This window comes from Rhamphochromis sp. 'chilingali' (assembly GCF_963969265.1).
Source record: "Rhamphochromis sp. 'chilingali' genome assembly, chromosome: 22".
NCBI classification, from domain to species: Eukaryota; Metazoa; Chordata; class Actinopteri; order Cichliformes; family Cichlidae; genus Rhamphochromis; species Rhamphochromis sp. 'chilingali'.
The window spans coordinates 4423574-4448603 of record NC_137950.1 but is presented as its reverse complement, the minus strand read 5'-3'; the positions used below and the strand labels follow the sequence as shown (position 1 = coordinate 4448603).

The 25030-nt window shown below is 39.2% G+C and overlaps 1 protein-coding gene across 1 annotated transcript in view; it reads right to left on the bottom strand.

Annotated features, from left to right (window-relative positions):
- The window catches only part of LOC308390388 (shisa family member 6), an 80819-nt gene that overhangs the window by 44871 nt on the left and 10918 nt on the right, over positions 1-25030 (bottom strand). The window contains exon 4 of the mRNA XM_080872335.1: positions 20534-20635. Within this exon, the coding sequence (XP_080728461.1) occupies positions 20534-20635 (102 nt within the window). The remainder of the gene's footprint in view (positions 1-20533; positions 20636-25030) is intronic.

The window sequence follows — 25030 nt, the reverse complement described above, 5'->3', positions numbered from 1 at the left end:
TCATACTCTCTCCCGCACTCGATATATTATCCATTGTTGATCTGCACACAGCTGCTGTCACCAACGTCGCACTTGTTACGTCACTGTCATGAGACATTCTCGCAAAAAAAAAAATCACGGTTTTAGTAACGCAGTAACGCAGCGTTCCTACGGGAAAGTAACGGTAATCTAATTACCGATTTTGCAATAGTAATCCCTTTACTCGTTACTTGAAAAAAGTAATCAGATTACAGTAACGCGTTACAAGTAACGCGTTACTGCCCATCTCTGATTCCCAGTATGGATTTTTGAAACATCGGTCTTTCCTTTACCACAGTCAGCATTCCTCTGGGGATTCTGAGTTGTGTGCAAAATAAAAAAGACCAGCCAGTATACCGTATCTCCAAAGGCAGACAGAAGGAGAGAGCGAAAGTATCGACACTCTTCTGTTTTATGCCAGCATATGGATGTTTCAATTCTGCCATATGTGCCTGAGGGGGATTCTCCCTTGAGCTGGCTCTTTCTCTTTCTTCTGCCCCTCCGTGGGGATCTATGGCCCCCTCCAACACTGCTTCTGTCATCCAAAGCATGCTAGCTGGGAGCTTTTTCTCTCCTGCGTCCTCCCCTGGCTTCTGTCACCAACCGCTGTCTGAGTGTCTCAGTTGAGTCCCTATCTCCCGACAGCCAGCTCTGCAGTGCACTGTGCCAAATGTGAGGTAATTAAGACACAGAAAACTCCTCCACTCAGTTGGGAAGAGGATTGAAAAGCTCATATCTGTCAGAAGCGGCAGCATGCGGCTAATTTTGCCTGATTTGAAAGCGCTCCAAGGGTGCACCAATTACTATGTGCATATAGTATAGGCAGTGACATGTGATTCACGTTTGGGGATGGGCATAGAAAAGTAATGAACACCACCAACAGGCTATAGTTAGCCTTTTGTTAAATATCAGATGGAAGATTACAAATTTTATATTAACCATCAGAACGTAGCCATCCATAATTTTTACACTGAATTTCTATCAGTCACCATATTGCCCACTTTAAATAATATTTCTTTTCTAGCATCTTTTCCAAACAGTCTTTTATCTCTGAGATTGAACATTGTGTCGTAAAATTGGATGAACTGTGTGTCACAGATATAAATCTTGCTGCTTTGGACTTGTCTGTAGTGAGTCATTTAGCCTGCCGTAATTAGACATAATATAAGTAACAACATGGAGACAACTTTGCCATAATAAACATGTCCTTTCTGCAATAACAACAACAAAAAGTCATGCTTTATATCGACACTATTTTAAAAGTTATAGACTATTGTACTATTTTATTATTTCGTGCACATAAGCTGAAATCAGCTGATTGCAACAAGTGTGAGGAAAAGAAGCCAGCTTTGATATTTGTTTTCTTAATAACATTATTTATGGCCAGCTAAGAATCACCAGTTGACCTAATAAGCATATCTTTAAACTATGGGAGAAAAACCCGGGAGCCAGAGAAAACCCATACAGGCTCAAGTCGAACATACAAACTCCAAATAGTTTATCATTTCTATTTGAAAAAAGAATAAAGAAGAAGTGGCAGTAGGCTAATAACCTATATTTGCCAAATTAAGATTGATTGATTATTGATTTTATTGTTTTTATTTTATTAAGTTATTATTGTTCAAATAAAATAAAATACTGGTTAGGGCCAATGCAGACTCAGTGTAGGCCGTGTAGCAATAATGGCAGAGAATCCAGCTTGGATCCAGAGAGAAGGATTTACTCTCAGTTCCTTTTGGATTTTTTTTAGTAGATGGCAAAACAATGGAAAGTTGATTGACTGAATAGATACAGAATAAGCCTTATATACTGGCTAGTAATAAAAGTGTCCCGCGCTGCTGGTTGCTCATGGTGTGATTTTTTCTCATGTCATGTTGAGTAAAAGATAACCGCAGAACTCCCTTAGAATGAATGTCCTTATTTTCATATCTTAACTCTTGAGTGATATTTTATTTTCTAATGTGTAAATATGTAAAGTTGGCATTTAAATAAATGTACATATAGAAGTAGGTCTGTTTTTCTTTTATCCCCTGTAGCTGTGAATGGTTCATATCCGTGTGTAGGGTTTTTGAACAAATATTAAATTGTGACTTTTACCCTGACATAGTACAGACTTTATTAATAAGAAAATATTTTAAAGTAAATGTAGTTAAAATATGAATCACACACATATTTTTGACAGACAATTTTTAAATGTACGCTGCACAGTTCAAATGTACGGATTTTTATCCTGTTCAGCAATTCGTCTTTTTTGTCTTGGTTTATAGTTTGCCAAATTTTGACAGCATAAACATTTAATGTGAGTTCAGTGACTATTTAATCCACTGGTTTTCATTGTCGTAATTAAGGAATGTGAAAGTAATAATACTACTAATAATAGACTGGTTTCATAACTGGAGGCAAGGTTCAGCTATATGGATATTGTGTCTGAAAATTAATGGAAACTAATGGTTTTGACTCCTTTCTGTAAACCATTTGACAATCATAAGATACCAACAGATTTTTAACACTCAAAAATGAAATAAATGTTTTAGGTACCCGAAGCAGCATTTGTAAACTTAAAAAAAAAATCAATTTTGTTCCATTTCTTGTTACCCTTTACTTAATATTTTCTCCTCAAAGTGCCACTGATGAGATCTAACGCAGTGTTTAATGTCACTGAATACACTTAATTTACATACAAATGAAGTGAATTTGAAATCATTTAAATACAGTACATACATAATCACTGTTGCCATCATTAAGCAAAAGTGAGGTTTGAAAATCTTTTTTCTTTCTCAGTTCACAAATCAACATTAGAAATTATAGTGTGAATAAGTGTGAACACGAGTATACGCACTGGGTTGTTGGCCCTATTCAAAAACACTGAACTGTCCCAAATATTTTACAATGGAAATGAAGCCCTATGCTAGAGCCATTTGAACTGAACAAGTAGAGGGCAGTGTTATCACCAAATGTGCCATGAAACTGATTTTTGTAACAACCTGACCTGGGTAGATGTAGCTCAAAGGTGCACGGGGTTAAAATTCGTTCAGTATTTGGAAACAAATTATTTAAAGCATATATCAGTGAAATCATTACAGAACATTGAAACTGCGGTGTGGTTAATGTCCAGCACTTTTTACATACCGTAACCCAAATCATAAAAAGAAGAACTGTAATTCCAAAATGAATACAGTCAACATAGGTGATAATCCTAACCCTGTTCCATGAATGCCAAGACCTGAGAGAACAGTTTAGTTGCACCCCGCCTCTCACCCTATGGATTGCTGGATGGACAAAAATCCGTGTTATGGCCCTTGCCATAATTTGAATCCCAGTGGCTGTTTTTTTGTTCTATGCTCTGTGTCTTTAAGAGTCTCTGCAGGTCGTTCCTGATTGGAGAGCTGGCAGCTGCTGATTGGCTTCCTGATCAAGTGGCTATTTTGAAAAAACCTCTCCAGCAGTTGTCCCCAGGCAGCAACTGACAGCAGCAACAAACCCGACCTTGGCCTCCAAACCCTCTGTGATTCTTGTGCATGTTTTCCCGAGGACTGTTGAGCTTTGTAACTAGGTTACTTATCACGTGTAAGTAGGAGGTGAAGCTGAAGGGGTGAGCTGCCTTATTATTTTGTTTTCTCAGTTATACTTTAAATCCAGTTTAGTTTTAAGTATATGGCTTTAATGGACCCTAGATGCGTCACCAATGACCTAATGTAGAGTGGTATTCTAACCCTAATCTTATACTTTGGAGAAAGGGAAAACAAGCTTATGTTGGAAAACTGTGAAAAGATGTGTGCTAAATGAATGCTCGAATGATTGTCTCTGTTCCCTGAATGAGATGTGAAAAAACAATTTAAAACTGGTACTGTTAGGATTGGGATCGACACCAGTGATGAGTTAGGCCTCATGGGTTCAGCTAGATTTTAAACATCAACAAACGACAACTGCAATCATTTTGCAAAATGTTTAGCAGTCACATACATGATGTGTAGTACGTTGGCTGTGTCATGGAAAGCTGCTGATTTGTCTCCCTAATGTCTCACTGAATTTGTCAGTTAATAGCACTTTCAGATAATACCACGTTTGCGTCATGCACAGACCTGTTCCAAGTGATTCATAATGAAGCCGTGTGAGTGACTCCCCCTCCTGTGTTTTCACACCCATATCATATTCCCTCCATGCCTCACCCAGTGGGGGGTTAACAGGATGACTCGATATATGTGAAAACACCTTCCACCATCTGAAACTCTGCCTTCCCCAACCCTTAACAGCCCACAGGGAAACTTCATTATGTATCGCTACTGAAGGGGCCTTTCAATTATAATATCTCAGCCTCCGTGTCTATTACCCCACAGTCTGTACTGACAAATTGATAGATATTGCCTCTATCTGTGATAATTCATTCGCCCACCATGTGATAAGTTCACAGAACCAGGAACAGCAACAAGGTAGAGGCAATTTGCAGGTCTGGTCGGAGAGGGCTGAGAGTACCATGTTGTAATGTGCAGCGGGGGAATGGAGTCAGTGACAGCTAAGACATGTAGACTTTGCTGCACGTTCTCTCTTCAACCAACAACTCGTGGAGTAGCTTTTTCACTCCAACAGAGTACCTCTCAGCATGTCAAGTCTCTCACATCTTGTGATTTTTTTCAGATTGCAGCCTAATACCGAGCCTGACAGGGTGTTGATCTCTCGTCCCTCCAGCTTGCGTGTACAACAGTGTGAAATAGATGCCCAGGAAAACACCGCCTACTTTATGCAGAGACAGAGAGACTTGGTTTGTTGTTAAATATATTGCAGAGATAATAAAACAATTACGTATAAAAGTGTGGTTGAGCCCAGATCAGGAAATGTATTATCCCTCTGTCCGAATTCACTGGGAACAATAAGGTGACTGTGTCGTAGTGGTTTATCATCTGTGACTATTAGCAAATTGTGAAGGCGCTCAGTAAACAATCGCCCTCTGCAAATTGATAATCATTACTGATTATCTCAACAACAGGAGTCATTTATCAGCTTTTACACCAAGAGTGGGACCACTGTTTGTTTGTGTGTTTGAGTGTGTCAATGTGAAAACATTAGTATGTTTGTTTTTGTATTTAATGTGACCATCCTGAAATGATCACCTTTTTACCTTTTTTTCATATTTATTCATCAGTTATTCGTTTTTTACAGTGATCTCAGCTTTGAGCTCCACAGCTCCTTTTTATCACATAACAAATATATCTGAGGTTAGAAAATCTCAAGTTAGATTACTGCAGGATGCCCCAAATCATCAGTGGGATGACTTCAGCTCATTGAAAATGCAGCAGATTCCTTACCCCAGTATTTAAGGGGCTCTTCATTGGCTTTATAGCCTTTGGTGTTTTATTTCATTATACATTTTTTGTTTATCTGAACACATACGTGTGTGTGTGTGTGTGTGTGTGTGTGTGTGTGTGTGTGTGTGTGTGTGTGTGTGTGTGTGTGTGTGTGTGTATATCTACATATATATTCGTATCTGTAAATGAAAATATATGTAGTGTGTATATATTGTTTTTTGTTTTATATGTCTGAAACAAATAAAGATACAATACAATAGTTTGACTCCCCCATTTCTACAACCCAGTCAGACCTCTCAGACCTTTTCATTTTTTCCTCTAGATCTAAAATTTATATGGATTTAAAAGATCTGATTCTAGATCTTTTAATTGTTCCTAGAATCAGGTCTCAGGCTGCTCTCAGTTACTGTTGTCCTGGTCTTTGGAACAAGCTGTCTTGCTGATTTGGGGTCAATTACATCTGTACGTATACTCAAAAACAGACTCAAAACCCTTATATTCAGACAGGCCTGAGCTTAAGAGGTGTTTGTTTGTTTTTTAATTTTGTTTTGTTGTTTGTTTTTTGGTTCTGTTTAGCTGTTTTCACTGCCTTAAGGCACTGCAAACCTGCGCAGGTTTTTATAGTGAATGAAATGTGCTATATAAATGAAAATGTCATTGTTAATGAGGGAAACAAAAACAAGCTAGTCCACTCATGGCAAATATTATTCTAGTGACTTAAGGCCGGGGTCCATTATGTAACATTTATGATATATATATATATGACCATTGGACTATATATGTCCCAACAGACTAGCCACAAACTTGTCTTCGGAGTTCTCTTGGAATAACAGAGCAAATTAGCAGCAAACTCAAAACGTGTTCACTTTTGCATTTTCAATTTTTCATCTGCAAGAAATAGATTTGGAGAAGGATACCATCTCAGAGCTGATAAATTTTAATTTGATCCCTCCCGTGCATTATTATTTGCACAATGCAACTGGCAGCCATAGCCTGTGTGCTCTGAATCTACATTCAAATTCTGCACAGAATACAAATTTTCCCCTCTCCTATACAACAAAAGGCAGTCGTTCCATTTGTTTTCCCCTCACAATAGCTTCTGGATAATAGTAATGAGGGGTTGAGGGGCGGTGGATGGAGAAAGAAGTGACCAAGTTATCTGCTTCTCCCAGTCTCTACTCTGCCTCTTCGTTATGAATAATAGATTACAGATGAGCGCAAGAGATTGCCTTGTAAGGAGGTGGGATATAAAGCTGCTCGAGGTCAGCACAGAGGAGGCAAGATCAGTCTTTTACCAGGTTTATCTAAAATACTTGAGAAAGTATCCTTAAAATGCCCTTAGCATCACTATTTATAACTGCTGTTTTCTCACTCAGTGCAACTCTTTAAAGGACATGACTGTGCACAGTGATATGGTTTTCAATACGATAAACAGCTTGAGCCAGTGCCATTGTTGCCAAAATCTTTGGTAACCCAGGCTGTGCTCAGCTCCTGTTCCAGCTTAGCTGCTCTTATGTTTGGTATTTTGAATCTTCAGCTGGTGTAAAAAGAGCAACAGCAGATAAACAGTTTAAAGGTATTTAGAGACAACAAGCATTAACACAACTGCCGCTGTGTAAGTTAATAAATAAAGTCCAGACTTAAAGGCATCCTAAATAGGAAGTGTTGCTATACAAAGGCTGTTAGATTCAAAAGCCCATAACTGTCCTTTGAACAGTGGATTAACAGCTCTCAGATCTGCACCCATGTCTCTAATGAGAGAGGGTGTTCACTGCTCACGTTCATTCATAAATTAAAAATTTATGAATTAAAAACCATTGTTTCTGCTGTGAAATAGAAGAACAAAAAGCGCCCAGTGTAGAGAAACTTGAAATTCAAAGACCGGGACCAGACCCAAAACACAAACCGGCCGCTGATTACAGATTCACAAGGGAGGCAAAACGGTCCACGGGGTGAGAAATTTGGGCCAAAGTTCACAAGTTTATTTCATTTCAGAGAAGGCCACCGCATTTTTAGCATATCCTATCGGAGAGGGGGGCAAAGGTGGTTAGGCAGGAGGCAAAGGTTGGATTTAGAGTTGCTAAATGTTCTTCTGATGATGGAACCGCTCCCAGAGACAGAACTGGAACAAGAACAGAACTTCAATCCCATACTCTGTTTGTTCTCCACTTTTAAAGATGATAAATGCTCCCTTGCAAAAAGAAATTAATGCTGCACTCAATTTGGTTCTGAACAACTGAAGCGGGATTTAATATATCACACGGTTTCATTAAACATAAATAAAAGTCCTGAGTTTGCTAAATAAACTGAAGCAGCAGAAGCAATTTGCAGATGTGATGCATCCAGACTCATCAGGCAGCACACCCTCTGCTTTATTTGTGTGCAGGACCATGTTGATCAAAGATGATGAATAACAAATCTAAAAGAGGGAAATTAGCATGAAAATGTCCTTGCATTTTAACTGATGCATAAAATATCTGCACTTACTTTAATGAGTGGCGATAAAAGTTGCCGTGCTGTGCAGTGGGCAGCATCTTGATTGATGCTCCACATTTAAAGTACACTGTGCTCGGGCAAACATCACCGCAGCCTTGTCAGTCCATTGTCCTCCAGCTACCTGCCTGCAAGTATTCTCTATCACTTCTCCTGCCAGTTACCTGCCAAACAGCTCCTCTCAAAGTACTTTTTTAGCTTGCTCCCTCGGTTAATACTCAGATATTCTGTCTGCGCTACAATTCTTGCATATTCCCCTCTCCTGTCTTTTCAGAGATAAAAGCGTTCTTTCTCTTCCCCTCCAGCATACCTCACTGCCAGACAAATAGCTCCACTTGTTTCAAAGTGACCACAACAGAAGGACAATGATAAGAGAGCTGTCTCCCAACTGTCATTTCCTCTGTCTGCCCCCACATCTCACATCACTGTAATTGACTGCAGTGTATCTAGAAGTGCTATTGTTCCTCGGGATACCCAAGAGTCTTGTCAGGAATTGTAGGGTGGCTTGTCATTCACTGACCTCGACATATTTGTTCTCTGCTGGTATTTTGGAAAATGCTACAAGGTGTTTGTCACATGTGTTAAAATTTCAAAAACCAGAGACAGTTGCTAAATCAGTCCTCAGCTAAAGGACAGTGAGGATTACTTCAGTGTTGTATAAATTCATGAGTTAATTGTGGGAAAGAGAAGCTGCCATTAAATCTCTGCAGCTGAGGAGAAACTATAGAGATCTTCAGGACACAACAATACAAATGTCAAATAATAACCACTCAATTCAATTCAATTTATAGTGTCAGTTCAGAGCTGCAAGCCACTTTATATTGTGAGCGTTCAATATTAGAAACATCTGACAATCACAGATGAACAAGAAGTTGATAATGATGAGGAAGGAGACCTTTTTTTAAAGGAAAACACCTTATTTAAAAAAAGGTCAGCCATGTGCAATGACTGGTTGAGATGACGACAAAGAAGAAGAAAAGACAGAAGAAAGGCAGATGAAGAAATAACACAGACTACAGGGCAGAGTAGACAAAAGTAATGATGTGTAATAGTGACTTAGAAACACATGGGAAGTGAAAAAGAAGCGAGTAAAAGAGAAGTGCTCAGTGCTTCATCTGTAGTACCTCATGAGGTACTGCGTCTTGTGAAGCGTCCCACCACCATACCTTGTTTATGCTGTTGCGACATAATGTAGGGGTGACAACAGACCACCTGATCCAACTATACAACCTTTATCAAAAGGTCTACTGAAGCCAACAACTAACAACTAACATTGATTGTCATCCTACATTTGCAATGTTCTACTGGGAAACCTTTGATCCTGGCAAAAATTGTTGCAGTAGAGACACAAGCTGCCGTGGAGATAACATTCCCCAATGGCTGTACACTCCCAGAGTAGAAAAATGCATCCAAATAAACCCAGCAAAACTACTCATAGACAGTTCAAAGAACAAAGGAGCGAGAGACAGGATTCATTGCTAGTGACACCACAGGACATCACAGAGATTGACTGACAATCCTTCAATGGGTATGGAGCCACGGGGATCCTGAAAATACAAAGGAAGTGATATTAATGTTGTGGTTGATCACTGTAGCCGTGTACCTCAGCAAAACTGATCATCTCTTCATGGTGTGGTTGGGAGTGTTGAGAAAGATAATTTAACTTATTCAGCAGCACTTTTAATGTTACAATGACCATGCAATTTGATGTCAGTTAAGTGCAAGACTGGACTGTATGAATTTGTTCACAGTTATCCAAATATTTAAACTTCCATCTACGCTCCGTTTGGAACAAATACAAACACTGATTTCTGCCAAACACAGAACTGTCAGAACTAATTCTAACAGACTATAAACTGGCCCAAAATATGGTGAAATGCATAGCAAGTCACTTTTTTTCATTTTCTTTTACAGACACAGTTGTTCACCTCTATCCTTCTCCTCCTGGGCTCCCCTACATATTCAGTGGAAGAACTTTAAGAGATGGGACAAGTCCAATCACTCTGTAATGTATCTGAAAGGAACCTGCTAATGAGCACCACAGCCCCAGCCTTGCCCTCCACAGGACCTTATTAACACTTCTTTAATGGTTATTCCGTGATTTGCTTAGCCAGCAGGTCATCCATGCCACCTCCCCAGAACCTGACCATCATTTTGAATGTGCAGGATACTTTGTAGTGCTGTCAATCAAAAAATCTGCCACAGAGCCAGGATGGATTTCCACCTAAGGCTGATTTGGGAGGTAGAGATTGCTCCCTAAAGTGGGACCTGGTTCCAAAGTGTTTTAACCTGAACTGATAATAACAAACGGAAGGAAAAGTCGCTGTAGGGAAAGTAACCAGCAGAACCACGAAGAACACTTCTTAAATCTAGAAATAATGCATGTATTCCTTATAAGACCATGTTTAGATGCCACATCATATACTATAAAATGATTTTTTTAATAGCTGTGAAGGCCTACAGAAGCTTGTCTTCTTTAGCATCTTGCACTTTAAACAGCTAATCATCAGAGATGTAAGCAACACAAGAGACCTTATATATTTCGCTTAAGCTGCTATTTTAAAGATGTGAAGAAACACAACACTAAAACTGTCTTGTTTTTTCGAAAACAAGCCAATGTAATTCTCATGAAAGCTATTCAAACAATGACAACAGGAACTACGAACAGTTTATAGTTATTCTTCCTACCTAACTCCATTACTTATTCAAATTTTGAAGTCATATTTGAAGATATCATAAAGATTTCTTCAGTTTGTCAAATGACAAAGTGAAAAATGTCACTTATTGTGATGAATCTACAGAAAATTATCAGCAGACTCTCTTGTCAGTTTACAGTACGTCTTTACTGTTTTGTTTCACTCTCACGCTTGGCATACTGCCATTTTCTGTCACAGCAGGCAGCTGATTTCTCAGATAAAGCTCTCAAAAGTCAGTATACAATACTTGACAGACACAATTACAGGCTATCTGGATAACATAGTTGAGCATTTAGCAGCTCACAATGAATTGGTTGAACGGTAAATGGAAATAGGCCTATAGTTGTTGAGATTTGGAGTTCAGACCAGTTTTTTTTTTGCAGTAGCATCTCACTTACTAGTGTAATTGTGTGAGACTGTAACGTAAGTGGTGTTTATTTTATTCTTTAACACGATTTGAAGGGTTTTTGATCAGTGAAAGGACCTTGCAGTAAACACTCACAGCTTTTCAAGGAAATTTAGTCAGTTTTTTCAGTCATACTGAGTCTCTCCCTCACTAGACAAAACAACAAACATAAAATCAGAACAATTTTTCAAACATGTGTTCACTGAGATTGTTTTGATGAATAATTGACCTACAATAAATAGTTCTGGTGGTCAGGTCAGGTTGTTATACAAATGACTTCTTACTAAGATAAATAATAAATTACAATATACGTGAATAAATGAAAGAAAAAGGTAAAAGGTAAAAAAAAAGAAGAAAGAGAAAATACTCCAATACTGCTGATACACAAATGGCCTGTGGGAGTCTTTGTGGAGTTACTTAAGCTAATTGCTCATTATACAGCATGTTACAACTTCCAGTGTAAGCTATTAAACAGTGAAAAAAATTCACACGACAGAGCAGGCCATTAAGGTGCTGGTTACATGCATGAAATTGGGGAGTTCTCAATTTATAATCCATGTTGTTGAGTGTCAGATGTAACCATAAAACCCAACTCAAACAGCCACATTTAGGCAATCAATGCACATTACACCTTATCAGCCAGAAAGCCATCTTTGACTTGCTGTGTAGCCCCTGATCTTCATTGTGTAAAGATACTACTGCCACAGAAAACTGTTTATCATCAGTTTTCAAGTTCTGCACTGTCTGCTGTAGCTGTCCTGTCTTGCTTCTCCCACGCTCCACTCCAGCTTCCCAGTAGTAGCTCAGCTTTCAATTCTCTTTGTGCGTTTGTTTTTAACAAAATTGCAGAAATGGAGCCAAAAAAAACTGACAGTGTTTACTCTGCTTCCATTGTGAAAAACATTTCCAACTTTCAAAAAGTGTTTTTTTTTTTCCCAGGAGAGTAATAATAAAGAGGTATAAACTGCGTCTGGTTCCCGTCTGTACTCTGGCTACGACATGCGACCAGCAGGAAACGCCTTTCACCGTGTAAGTTCACCTTACAGTCCAGATGTTTCACAAGGCTAATTAGAAGTCGGTAGAAGCTGCAGGGTGGTTAGCATTTCGATTGCTCGCTCATTCTGTTACATTGTTTGAATCCCACTAGCCACCTTTGTTATGTAATCTCTTTTTTATATAAGGTCATTATAATACTGTTAAGAAGAAATTCTGCATTATATAACCTTACAGCTCCAGTGTTAGTTTGGCAACCTCCTAGATCCACTCACATTGATGTAGATTAGTCTAAAGAGGGCAAAAGTGCTTATTTAGTGACCTCGTCCAGGATTAGGGGTTCCTCTGGCTGTGGTTGAACAGGCAACCCATACTCTGCCCTAGGCCACTTCTTGTCTGCTGTACTGTCTTGTCATGAAAATACTCAAACACATTACAGTTAAATATTTAAATAAAAAGGATTAGGGACTTTGCGGAATCCGCAAGCTGTCGTGACGTCGTCTGAAGGGGGGCTGAAGACTGAACTGAGTAACTAAGAACACTAAGTGTTGTATCTCATCTTCCATGTCTAGCCTGACGATCCGTGGCCACCATGTGAATCAGTTTATCTCTGGATTTGTTTTCCCTTGCACACTTTAAACAACAGCAAACGCTTTCACGGGTGGATGTTTTCATCTTCGGTCTTATCAGCCTGGAGTGGTGATTACGCAGACTGGAAATGATGATGCCTGTAGGCTTGTTTTGTTTTTGTTTTTGTGTTGCATCTGATTCATTCAGAGGAACAAGAGATGACTGTGTCACAATCAGAGGGGAGTGCTGAAATGCAGGGAGGGGCTTGTCATACCCTGCCATCAAGTTCTTCACAAAAAGGTAAACAAAAAAAAAGAACACATCAGAGGCAAACAGCTGTTAGTACATAACAGGAGAAACAAATGACTGGTGTTTGCTCTGCTAGTCCTTTCCCTTGATAGTCCCTACAGTCCCTCGGCACGATGCCGTTGTATAGTACAACTCGAGTTGAATGCCAATTAGTGATGCCTGGACTTGTTAATATATTGAAATTGCGTTGTAAATAAAAAGTTAACTTCCCCATCTAATTCTGCTGCTGCATCATCACATGCAGCATTCAAAACTTGTATTCATACAGTAAAAACACTAATTGCCTGCCATGAAAACCAATTTGCCTTCCTCCACAGGGCAGAATTAAAAGTTGGGCTTAGCAAGGTAATGAAGTATGACACGCTAAGTCAAGGATGGAGGCTTTGTCTGAAGTAATCACTTCTCCGGATGCCGTGACTTGGCCGTATTTCATATCAACAAGAGTGACATATGGAAAAATAATTAAAATGGACACATTCGAGTTGTTGCCTGCAACAACAGCTGGCAAGCTGCATTTTTAATACACCATTAAATTTGCATGCTAGCTGTCAATCCAGTCTCCTGTCTGAGGCAGAAAATTCTAATCAATCAAGGTGTTAGAAGTGTAATCTAACTACATCAGTGGCGTGGATTTTGAGCTTTTCTCTTTAACCACACTCGCGCACAGAGGAAATATGTGCTAACAATGTGACAGTGATTTACAGTGCTGAATTTGATTCAGTGACAGTGAGTGAATAGAAAAGTACACTGCAGTTCTCTCATGACAAAAGCAATTAATATAAGTTTGCAATGGCACTGAAGTCAGTCTGTGAAAGCTACGAGTGGTGATGTGGTGTAGCGCTGCCAGCAAACGAGAAGAAGCACCGCCTTGGTCTTATCCTTCTTCTAAGATTATGCTTCCAAAGAACTTTTATACAATTACTGGTGACTCTGACGCTTCAAACTGAGTTCTGCAGTTTTTACACCCAAGGCAGAGGTAACAGTGCGGTTCTATCTGACAGCAGCACACACACACGCACACACACACAACAGATCTTTGAGAATCTTTATTGGTTTGGCTCAGTTTGACAGAAGCCTCAACCTCCCTGCCTCCTTAATTTTGGACAAGAGGACAAGAAAAAACACAAGTGCAAAAGAATGTGTCAGGCAGTGCATCGATCTGGACAGATGGCTGAGGGGACAGAAGCAAGGTAAGCAGCTGTGCATGCTAAATGAAGGGATAAAAAATTGACAACCAAGTAACAACAAAAAGATAATAAAAATGCTTTACTAAATGATATTTTTGCAAGAAAGACACATAAGCCTAATGTTTTTGTCATTTAGTCTTTCCCACATAAAATAAAAGAATGAATAAAATATTAATTTCTGCCATACCATAAATCAAAGCCACTTTGGTAGCCAGTATTTTGTATTTGCTTTGCATCAACTTGAGGCATTGAGCAAAGGGAATTCATGCAGGGAACAGATGGCCACCCACCCTCACAGTAGACCTGGCTCCATACACCACCACAAGGCTTTGAATGGAGTTGTGAAATTGAAAGAAATGAAATATTTTTACACAAAAAGCTTGCATCTGCTGGTGGTTTGACTGCTGGGACAAAATAATGCAGCTCTTTTTTTCTATCAGTGGAGATGTGAATGGGCTCTAAGATGGTGTGAAGTAGACTACAGTATAAAGAAGCTGTGACATATGTGAATTGAATCAAAATATGCATTATCCATGGCACACCTGCTGATAAATTTATCCAGCCAAGCTCCAACATTAAAAGGTCGAGGTCTGTAATTGCTATCAAATATTTTTTATAAATTCAATTAATTCATTTTCTTTGAATTTTATTTTTCAGCCAAACTATTGCATGTATATATATATCTGTGTGTGTGTGTGTGTGTGTGTGTGTGTGTGTGTGTGTGTGTGTGTGTGTGTGTGTGTGTGTGTGTTGACAAATTTGACTGCATTGCCAGACACTAAAACCAAACACTAATACTGTTTTATGCATTTATTGATGTATTTACAGGTCCAGGTTTTTTTTCTAGTTATTATTTTAATTGACTTTTAATTTTAGTTCTGTTTAGTTCAGTCCTGGTAACTACAAATGTCGTGATATGGTCCATCCTATTTTTTTTTACACGAAAAATAACTTTTTTGTGTGTCAGAAGAAAAAGTCCAAAATGTGTAACGTTGTCATGGCCACATGAGTATGTATTATTGGAGTTAATACATACTGGAAGCATGTATTGGAATTATGTGCAGTAATTCAGCATTAGGGCAGCACAGTGGCATGGTGGTTAGCACTGTTGCCTTATAGCAAGAAGATTTGGAGTTCAATTTCTGTGTGGTAAATAGTCTGGTTCTTATATTAGCGCTTTTCTACTCTTCTGAGCACTCAAAGCGCTTTACACAACTTGTGCATTCGCACAAGCACATTGTTCTAAGTGCTTTCTAAGTGACATTCACACTCCGATGGATGCATCGGAGAGCAATTTGGGGTTAATATCTTGCCCAAGGATATTTGGCATGCAGACTAGGGGAAGCCAGGAATCGAACCATCAACCTTCCGATCAGTAGATGACCTGCTCTACCGCCTGAGCTCCACCCCATGGAGTTTGCATGTTCTGCCCTGTGTTTTTGTGGGTTCTCTTTGTACTCTGCTTCCTCCCACAGTCCAAAGACATGCATTTAGTGGGTTAGGATAATTGGTAACTCTAAATTGTTCAAAGGTATGAATGTGAGTGTTGTCTGTCTCTATGTGTTAGCCCTGCAACATACTGGGGACCTGTCCAGGGTGTAGCCTGAATCTCAAAGCTGGCATAAGCTCCAGCTACCCCATGACCCCGAAGAGGATAAGCAGAAGAGAATGGATGGATTTATCATCATCATCATAGTTTATTTATATAGCACTTTAAAAACACACAAGGCTGACCAAAGTGCTGAACAATAGAAATATAAGAGATACAATAAGAATAATAAATACGATAAAATAATAAACATAGCAAAAACAATAAAATATAAGTAAATACAAGTCATTTAACCACTGAGTCAAAAGCCAGTGAATAAAAATGTGTTTTCAATCTGGATTTAAAAACCAGCACTGATGTCGATTGCCTAATGTGAAGAGGAAGATTATTCCAAAGCTTTGGAGCCATGATAGAGAGCGCTCCTTCTCCTCTAAGTTTCAGCCGTGATTTGGGGACTGAGAGCAACAGCTGCTCAGCTGACCGGAGCAAACGAGTGGGGACATAGGGCTTCAGCAAATCAGACAAATATGCAGGTGCTAGACCATTTAAGGATTTAAAAACCAATAAAAGAACTTTAAAATGAATCCTAAATTCAATTGGAAGCCAGTGCAGGGAGGCCAGAACCGGAGTAATGTGCTCAAATTTCCTTCTACCAGATAAAAACCGCAGCATTCTGCACTAGTTGCAGGCGTGTCAGAGTGCCCAGTCCAACCCCTATTGAAAGGGAGTTGCAATAATCCAAGCGTGAGGTTATAAAAGCATGGATAACAGTCTCCAAATCAAGGTTTAACCTTCGACAGACATCTGAGTTTGTCGAAGTTGAGTTGAGTTGAGGATTTAAATGAAAATAGTATTTGTACAATTCTAATGAACTTGAAAGTCAATAAAACCTAAAGAATTATGGATTTGATCAGGTGGTCCGGTAATGAAATTGACACCCTTCTCTTCTCAACGAGAAGCTTGGGCTTGGGAGAGCCCGATTGTCCTTCAGAGACATTTGCTGCCGGATACTCAATGTGTTTTCGTGGTGTTTCATTGCTTCTTGTCCTAAAGGATCATGTAAAAAATACCAGTCCCAGCTATTTTGACAAGGTTCCCAGCACCACTGGATAATATGCAACCCCAAACAATGATTTCTAAAGAAATGAGGGGGTGGCTCAGTATTGTTTAAATGTAAAATGATGCAGAAAACTGACTTGGTGACTCCACTGGGATGAAGAAAACAACAGATGTGTGTGGAGAACTAAAAACCTTCCCCAAAACAGAAGCGTCATATCTCTTTATGTTCACTGTTGTAGGTGTGATTAAAGGTCTTTTAAAATAGTGTCTGCTTCTACAGGGGTTTAATTGCACCATACAGGAACATTTGGTTTATTCAGTTCAATTCAATTCATTTTTAATGATATGGTGTCAAATCACAATGGCAGTTGTCTTAAGGTGCTTTATATTGTAAGGTTAAGATAACTATATAACACCTATGAGCAAGTGCTTTGGCGACAGTGGGAAGGAAGAACTCCCTTTTAACAGGAAGCAACTTGTAGCAGAACCAGGCTCAAGGATGGGTGGCCATCTGTCATGACTGGTTTGGGGTGAGAGCAGGAAGGCAGGACAAAGACGCGCTGCGGAAGAGAGCCAGAGATTGATAGCAGATTATTATTGACAGAAAGGAATGAACCAAAGTTTTAATTTACATTTCCTTTTAAGGATTAGGTTAGAAAAATTGTGAAGAGGTGCCTTCTCCAGACACTCATGTGGATTTTGCTAGTATTTTACATTTTCTGGTGTTTTAACAAAATGAAACGTAATAATATGTAAAACAATAGAGACACAAGGTTGTAAAATCAAATCTAGATAAAAACACATCTTAAAATGTATTCTTAGTTGCAGTTTGTCACCACAACTACTCACTAGTCAGTCAAAGGTTGTGCATGAACATTCTCAACCGTTGACTTTCATCCACTTTCATGGTGAGTGTTCACATTGCTTGGTGGTAGGGAACCTGTTTCCAAACTGTCATGATCCATAATCGTACATTGATGATAACCCAGCCCTGACCTCACCTGTCCTCCCCAAGGAATTCTGTCCCAATGAGCTCAACTCATTTGATATACAACTCTTTAACAAAGGTGGCTCAAGTCAAGTGGTTGCTAACTGGTTGTATTCTAGCCATATTTTGATATAAAGCCAAAGTTTTTGACTTTCTGCCATTTTAAAGTTAAATGACTATCCTGCAGTAATTGTTCACAAGTTGTGAGTGATTTCTGTGTATGTGTATTGAGATTTTCACAAATTTACTGCAGTTAATTGAACCTTTTTGTGACAAATAGTTTGCATGTAATTGCCAATTTTACCACTTAGTCCATTTCAACATCTTTTCTAACCTTAACCAGAGGTCTTCTGTTGCCAACCCAAGCACAAACATGACCACCCCCTAATCCAGGTTGTCAAATATGACCACTCAAGTTCCTGATCTCTATGTAAAGCTTGCTAAAAGCACTTTCAGAAATGTGGGTGATTCCTATCTGAAGTAGAATCTCAATCGTACTCAAAAGGGTGATTTATACTCTCTGAGTATAAATGTAAGCTCCCCCTTTTTCATGCTCAGAGCTGATCTCATTTGACACATAGTTGTTTTGTATCATGCTACACAGATGTGAAACATCCAGCTGCTCTGACGCCCAGAAACCCAGTCCTGACTTCACCTGTCCTCCCCAAGGACTGCATTACAACAGCACACACACCTATACACACAAACACACACAACTTGCCATCTAATTACCAACCAAACATACCTTCTGCCTGTGTAATTAAGTGCTATAACAGATGCTATGCTAATCCGAGCCAGAGGACTACATCATGACTTCTAAACTTCGTTGTCAACCTGGCAAAAAAACCCATATATAACAGAAGAAGACAACATCTGTTTCAAATTCATGTGGCAAACAGACTTTTTCCACTGACTGACCTGTGAATATGTATTTGCATTCTCTCATTTTTCCAGCTTTGTTACTCTTGGCCTAGAGCAAACAAAGCTGTGCAAACCTCTTCCAAAAAAAAACGTAATGAAGGTCGATATGATTTAACTTCAGCTGTTTACTTGATGTTAACCTTAACGTGGCTCACATCAGCCCACGTTTACTGTTTGGACATTTTAGAATCCATCCACAGATTTTGGATAAATCCAAAGCTGGTTAAAGAGAGGGAGAAAGTGACTTTCTGACAATTGTAAATCACTGGGCTGGAAATATTAACACATGTTGTCAGAAACTCCGACTTTGATGTAAAGTAGGTAGAAGAAATTTAGTTTATTTTGCCCGTCAAGGAGAAAACTAAGAAGCAGCTGAATCCATTCTGCTTTAGTGGATTTGTAGAGGACTTGTTAAAACACCATGAAAGAGTGTGGGATCCCTAATTAAACGGTTTGTTTGCCTCTGCTGTCCTGAAGTGTACATTGCTAAAGATAATACAGAGCAGTAACAACATCTGAACCAAACTTCACACCACCATTTCAATGATTTCAGGATTCACTCCACAGTAATACCTGCCTCTGGGCACGAGCATGGCCAAACAGAGATGTTGGAAAGAAGAATACTGTTAAAAAGAACTGGGGCTCTGCAAAAAGCTTCACATATTTGTTTGTGAGAAATTTAAGCATCAGAACGTCTTTCTAAGATTCCAAATTCTCAGTCTGTCACATTTTATTTGTTTGTGCTGTGGAGGAATCAAAGGCTACAGTTTGCAAGAAAACACGGCTTTAACTGCACAGATGCTGAATGCTAAACCATCCCCCTTGCTGCTGTTATGACAAGTGCAGGGATGCGGGAGTGATATTGTGATATTTGTACAGGGAGGAAAATCTGCTTAAAAGAATCAGGATTCACAAAACTTCATTACTCATCTCTGGTAGAGAAGCGCTGGGTGGGGGGTGGAGGGGCTACAGAGCATATCAGAAGGGTTTTTTATTATTTTTTTTATTATTTCGAGCTGCACATGAATGCCATTGTGAAACAAACCCCCTCTGGGGATGAAAACAAATGAAGCAGAGAGCAAAGAGGAAAACGGCTAATTTCATGTAAACATAAATGCGATGGTTCCTCATTAGAAGTAAGAGTGGGAGGAAAACTTGCAGGCTCCTGCAGTCTTGTGCACTTGGAAACAAAGTCATGATGTTTGTTGAAAGAGAATCCGTTCCTGCTGGTAGAAAAGCCACACATATACAGTTACACATACACACAAACAATCACGCACACACAAATACATGTCTACCGAGCAACACATAAATCTGAACTGGTATTTATTAAAGCAACAGCAGGTCATCAGCTGCCGTAATTATGATGATGAGCAGGAAATCAGCAGGTTTTGATAGCAAAGAGGAAGCGTGGAAATACATCAAAGTACACCACAGAGGAAGCAAATTATATTTAAATCGAGTCGATTTTTTACAAAGGCAGTCATTTACCATGAAACGGTACAAGCATTCAATTAAACATTTGAAAGCAGGGTCAGGTAAAGGATGTCATCTTGCAACCACTGCAAGGTTGCACCAACACACACACAGCCACCAACACACACAGGCACACACTGAGTCTGATTTGTTGGAGCTAAAATGGATGGGAATAAACCACAAGAGCTTAGTCAATGTGGCTGCATACTAATCAGTGTGTTACCCATGGGAAAACTCTACCCCCGCCCTACTAATAGGTGCATGTGGGTTGAGAATGCATACACAAAGTCACCTTCTCCACCCCATGTCGCCCATCACCGGAGCTATGTTTATGCTTGCTTGTATTTGATTGCAAAATGTATTCATGGGGACTGGATAGGGAAATTGAATCTGGAAATATTTTACCTCTGTCCAGTGTCTCGTAGTTGATCATCGGTGATGTGAGTGGAACAGTGAGCAGGACTTTAAGCATTCAGCAGGTATAAAGTGTGGTGTTTGCACAAAAAGAATTTAAACTTCTAAGTAAGAAAAAGAGAAGGAAACGAGGACAGAAAAACTACTTTACCTTTCTGATGGCCTCGTCCCAGTGTCACAAAACCAGAAGAGATAAAGTTGTGAAGGTCAGCGCCTCCACTGCTTCTGACGCTCTCTTTTCCGTAGTGGAGACCTGATCACATACAGAGACACACAGAGGCAAGCATGTAGAGCCACAACACAGAAACATTATAACACAGCAGTTGGGGAGACCTGAATGCACAGTGTTAGTGTTCTGAATCCTGAATATGAACGTTTAAATTTTGTGTAACCAGTAGGTAACTTGTGTCTGAGATACTGAGGGCGTGCTGTCCAAGATGTGTACTTGCATTTACGCAGCATTTTCCCAGTCTCACTGACCGCTTAAAGCACTACAAGTGGCATTTTTAATCATACATCACATTATTCTATGCACTTCAAACACTTTATACCTCACGTCCATGGCCTATTAACCAGTTAACATATATGACCTTGGGACAGAGGAAATAAGATCAACTGAAAAAAACCCATGCAGGTCTAGCAATAACATTACAAACTCCACACAAAACAACTCCAGCTAGGGTTCAAACCAGGAACCTTCTTGTGTGAGGCAACAGTACTAACCACCATGCCAATCAATAAAGAAGGGAGCTTTATCCCACCAAAATATCCTGTTATGCAGAAGTGACTAAATACACCCATTTTCCCTGATTAATAAGAAGGCATAATATTGCAGTAATTTTTAAACGTCATAAGGGAATGATGTCAAACATAAGCATCTGACTCACAATGAGATGTTAAGCTAAAAATTAACAAGCTTTATTTAAATATGCTTAAATTTGGATATTGTTGGAGGCACACTTGCTTTTCCTGCAGCAACTCAAAAATTTTAAAATTCAAAGAGACAAGGGGAAAACTGTGTGTTACAGTCAACAATTGGTGGTCAACATGAGTTTTTTGCCATATCCACACTGTGTTTAGACTGTTTAAGTCTGGACAGTTAAGGTTAAGAAAAAAGCAACATGAAACACAATGGCGACATTGAGCCAGAGGGACAAAAATGCTAAACCATGTGCAATGGAAGACAACGTGGGAAATAATCTGCTAGCACTTCCAGGGAAGGCAACTGTAAAAGTAAAGTATAAAGTATAATCGAACCTTTGCAATAATGTTGACCATCCCGTTGAAGCCTTACCCTTTCTGAAAGTAGCATATTCAATCACTTGTGGGACTATAACAAATTAATATTTTCATTTTTTACTCACTTGTTATTTTAGTTTAGTTTAGTTTATTTTAGATTATTTTGTAATCGGAAGGTTGCCGGTTCGAGACCCGGCTCGGACAGTCTCGGTCGTTGTGTCCTTGGGCAAGACACTTCACCCGTTGCCTACTGGTGGTGGTCAGAGGGCCCGCTGGTGCCAGTGTCTGGCAGCCTCGCCTCTGTCAGTGCGCCCCAGGGTGGCTGTGGCTACAATGTAGCTTGCCATCACCAGTGTGTGAATGTGTGCGTGAATGGGTGGATGACTGGATATGTAAAGCGCTTTGGGGTCCTTAGGGACTAGTAAAGCGCTATATAAAGACAGGCCATTTACCATAGTAAATAAGCTGGTACTTATGTAGTGCTTTTCTACTCTGTTCATGCACTCAAAGCGCTGTCTATGAGCTTCATTCATCTATTTACACAGATTCATACAAATGCTTTTATTTAACATTCACAAACTAAATTCAGGGTTCAGTCACACTCCAATGTCGTGTACAAAGCTCTCCGATTATTAAATGACTCGTTTTACCTCCTGAGCTGCAGCCACTTGATATGAAATGTTAGAAATTAACTATAAAAGCTACCTGCTTTCTCCCAGAACTCATATTCAAATGTCAAAAGGTGGCGCCCATTACAAGTGAATCTGACAGTTAGGACAAAGATTTAATTTATTAGTTTGACTCAGTGTTTGGTGACAGGATAGAATACTTTACGGTTATTGAAAATGCACAATCAGACTAATGGCAGAGATTGGACATTTAGATTATTGCTTTTACTGTGTTGGCATGTAATTGTCCGTGTCATTGTAACTCTTTTATATCACTGAAAAGCACAAATATCACAGATGTTTTCATTTTCTTTGTGACACTGACGCAGTAAAATGTAACATTTACACAAAAAATGACATATAGAAATGTATAGAAATTACAAAGCTCAAAAAGTTATGTATCAGTTTTTAATGGAAACTAAATATAGAACCACTTTAATACTGATATTAATACTTGGAATATAATATATATACTAACGTATAAAATCAACAATGTTTCACTTTAAAAGAACATTTGCAGGGCAGCTAAATTGTGTTTGAGTGTTTCTATCAAATTTCTTATTTGCCTCAGATGTGTTTTGTTTGTTTTTTTTGTGCCAAATATAAAATTTTCCCATGGTGTCATTACCCCTCAGACATGGATTGAGGGGAAGTGGCTGAAATGTGAACAGCAGCTGCAAACACAGTGCTGTGATATTCAAAAAAAAAGGAAGAAGAAGAAACAAAGCAATATGTTTCCACCACCCACATACTAGTGCACTTTGAACTCAATCACACCTCTCCCTGTGCTGCCTTCATGCTGCAGATAGAATATCTACAAGGGTTATTTTACGCATTCAGTCATACCAGCATGCATGTATATATATCACATGCAGAATTGCTAGTGCTGCTGCACTATTGTCTTCTTTTGTCATATTTGTCATTGGTAGGTAACTCCACAGGCCATTGTAACGACCCTGGAAAAACCATTCAAAAGTGATCAGAATCCACCTTTTTTCCCCTCCCGCTTTCTCTCCCACTGCTCACTACTGAGAGATAGCATGAAGAGTCTGCAGAGAGAACGTTGCACATTATTAATTTATCCTCCTTGATACAAAGAAAATCGTGACTTTCACCTCAATGATGTACTATGGAAATGAACAGCCGCTGGAGCCAATGCACGCTGAGGATTCATATGGTAATATTTTTTTTAATCTGACCTCTTCACTGCACACCTACACCTCTGAAATTGGAAAAATGTGAATAATAAGATAATTATATTATGAACAAAGCCTGATGTGGTGCAGCTTGGCAGACATTGGAGAGACTATCTGAATCCAAGGTCGATTAAGGTCCAACACAGCCAGGCAAAAGTAATTTGATTCAATTCAATTCAGTTAAGTTTAATTTTTCGAACATCAATTCACAACAACGGTCACATAGAGATGCTTTATACTGTAATTTAAAGAACCTACAATATTAGAAAGAAACAGAAACAATCACATGACCCCCTTTGAGCGAGCACTTGGTGACAGTGAGAAGGAAAAACTCTCTTTTAAGAGGAAGAAAGCTCTGAAAGAAACAGGCTCAGGGAGCGGCAGCCATCTGCAGAGAACTGTTGGGGGTGAGGGGAAGAGACCAGTCGGGACAAAAGACAGATTACGAGAGAGAGAGTTCAATTCTAACCTATGATTAAATGCAGTAGTAGTGTATAAACACCAGTTAAAAGGAATGAGCAGCCAAGCAGCCTGAGCTTATTGCAGCATAACTAAAGACTGGTTCAGGGTCAACTGATTCTCCCTAACTATGAGCTTTATCAAACAGGAAAGCTTTATGCCTAATCTTAAAAGCAGAGGCAGTGTCTATTTCCCAAATCCAAACTAAAGGCTGATTCCATGATGCGGCTTGATAATACAAGATATTATATGTGAGGAGAAGGATTTTAAATTCAACTCTGAGCTGAACAAGGAGTTGATGAGGAGAAACTAATATGGGAGGAATGTGGTGTCTCTTTCCAGTCCCAGTTAGTACTCTTGCTGCGGAGCTCTGGATCAACTGAAAGCTTTTTGGGAAGCTTTTAGAGCAAACTGATAAAAATGAATTATTATAGCCTTGAAGTTATAATTGCATGAATCAGTGTCTGAGACAAGATGTTTCTAATTTTAGCAAGAATGCACAAATGAATCAGAGTGATCCTATATATTTGTTTGATGTGCTCACTGAAGGACATTTCCTGGTCACAAATGACTCCAATATTTCTCACATTATTACTGAAGGACAAGGTAATGCCACCTAAAGTAAATATCTGGTTGGATACCATGTTTCTAAATGTCCTAAATGTTTCAGGCCAAGTATACTAACTTAAAAAATGCCTGTAGTTTAACTAGGTGATTTGTACCATGAGACTTCATGGATAAATAAAACTGGGTTTCCCCTGCATAGCAATGAAAATGTGTGCAGTCCTTTCTAATAAAATTCCCTAAAGGAAACATGTACAATGTAAAAAGTATTGGTCCCAGCACAGTCCTCTGTGGAACTCCATGACTAACTTTTGTGTCTGAGGAAAACTCCCCATTTACATACACAAATTAGACTCTGTCAGATTGATATGATTCAAAGCACTGGGCTGAGATCGAACAGGAACAATACAGAGGTGAGGCCACTGTCAGACGCCAGTCACTCATGCTGTTTCTGTGACATGATGTACTCTAACTCCTGACTGAAACGCTTTCCAATAAAACAACATTCCTTTGTAAATGATC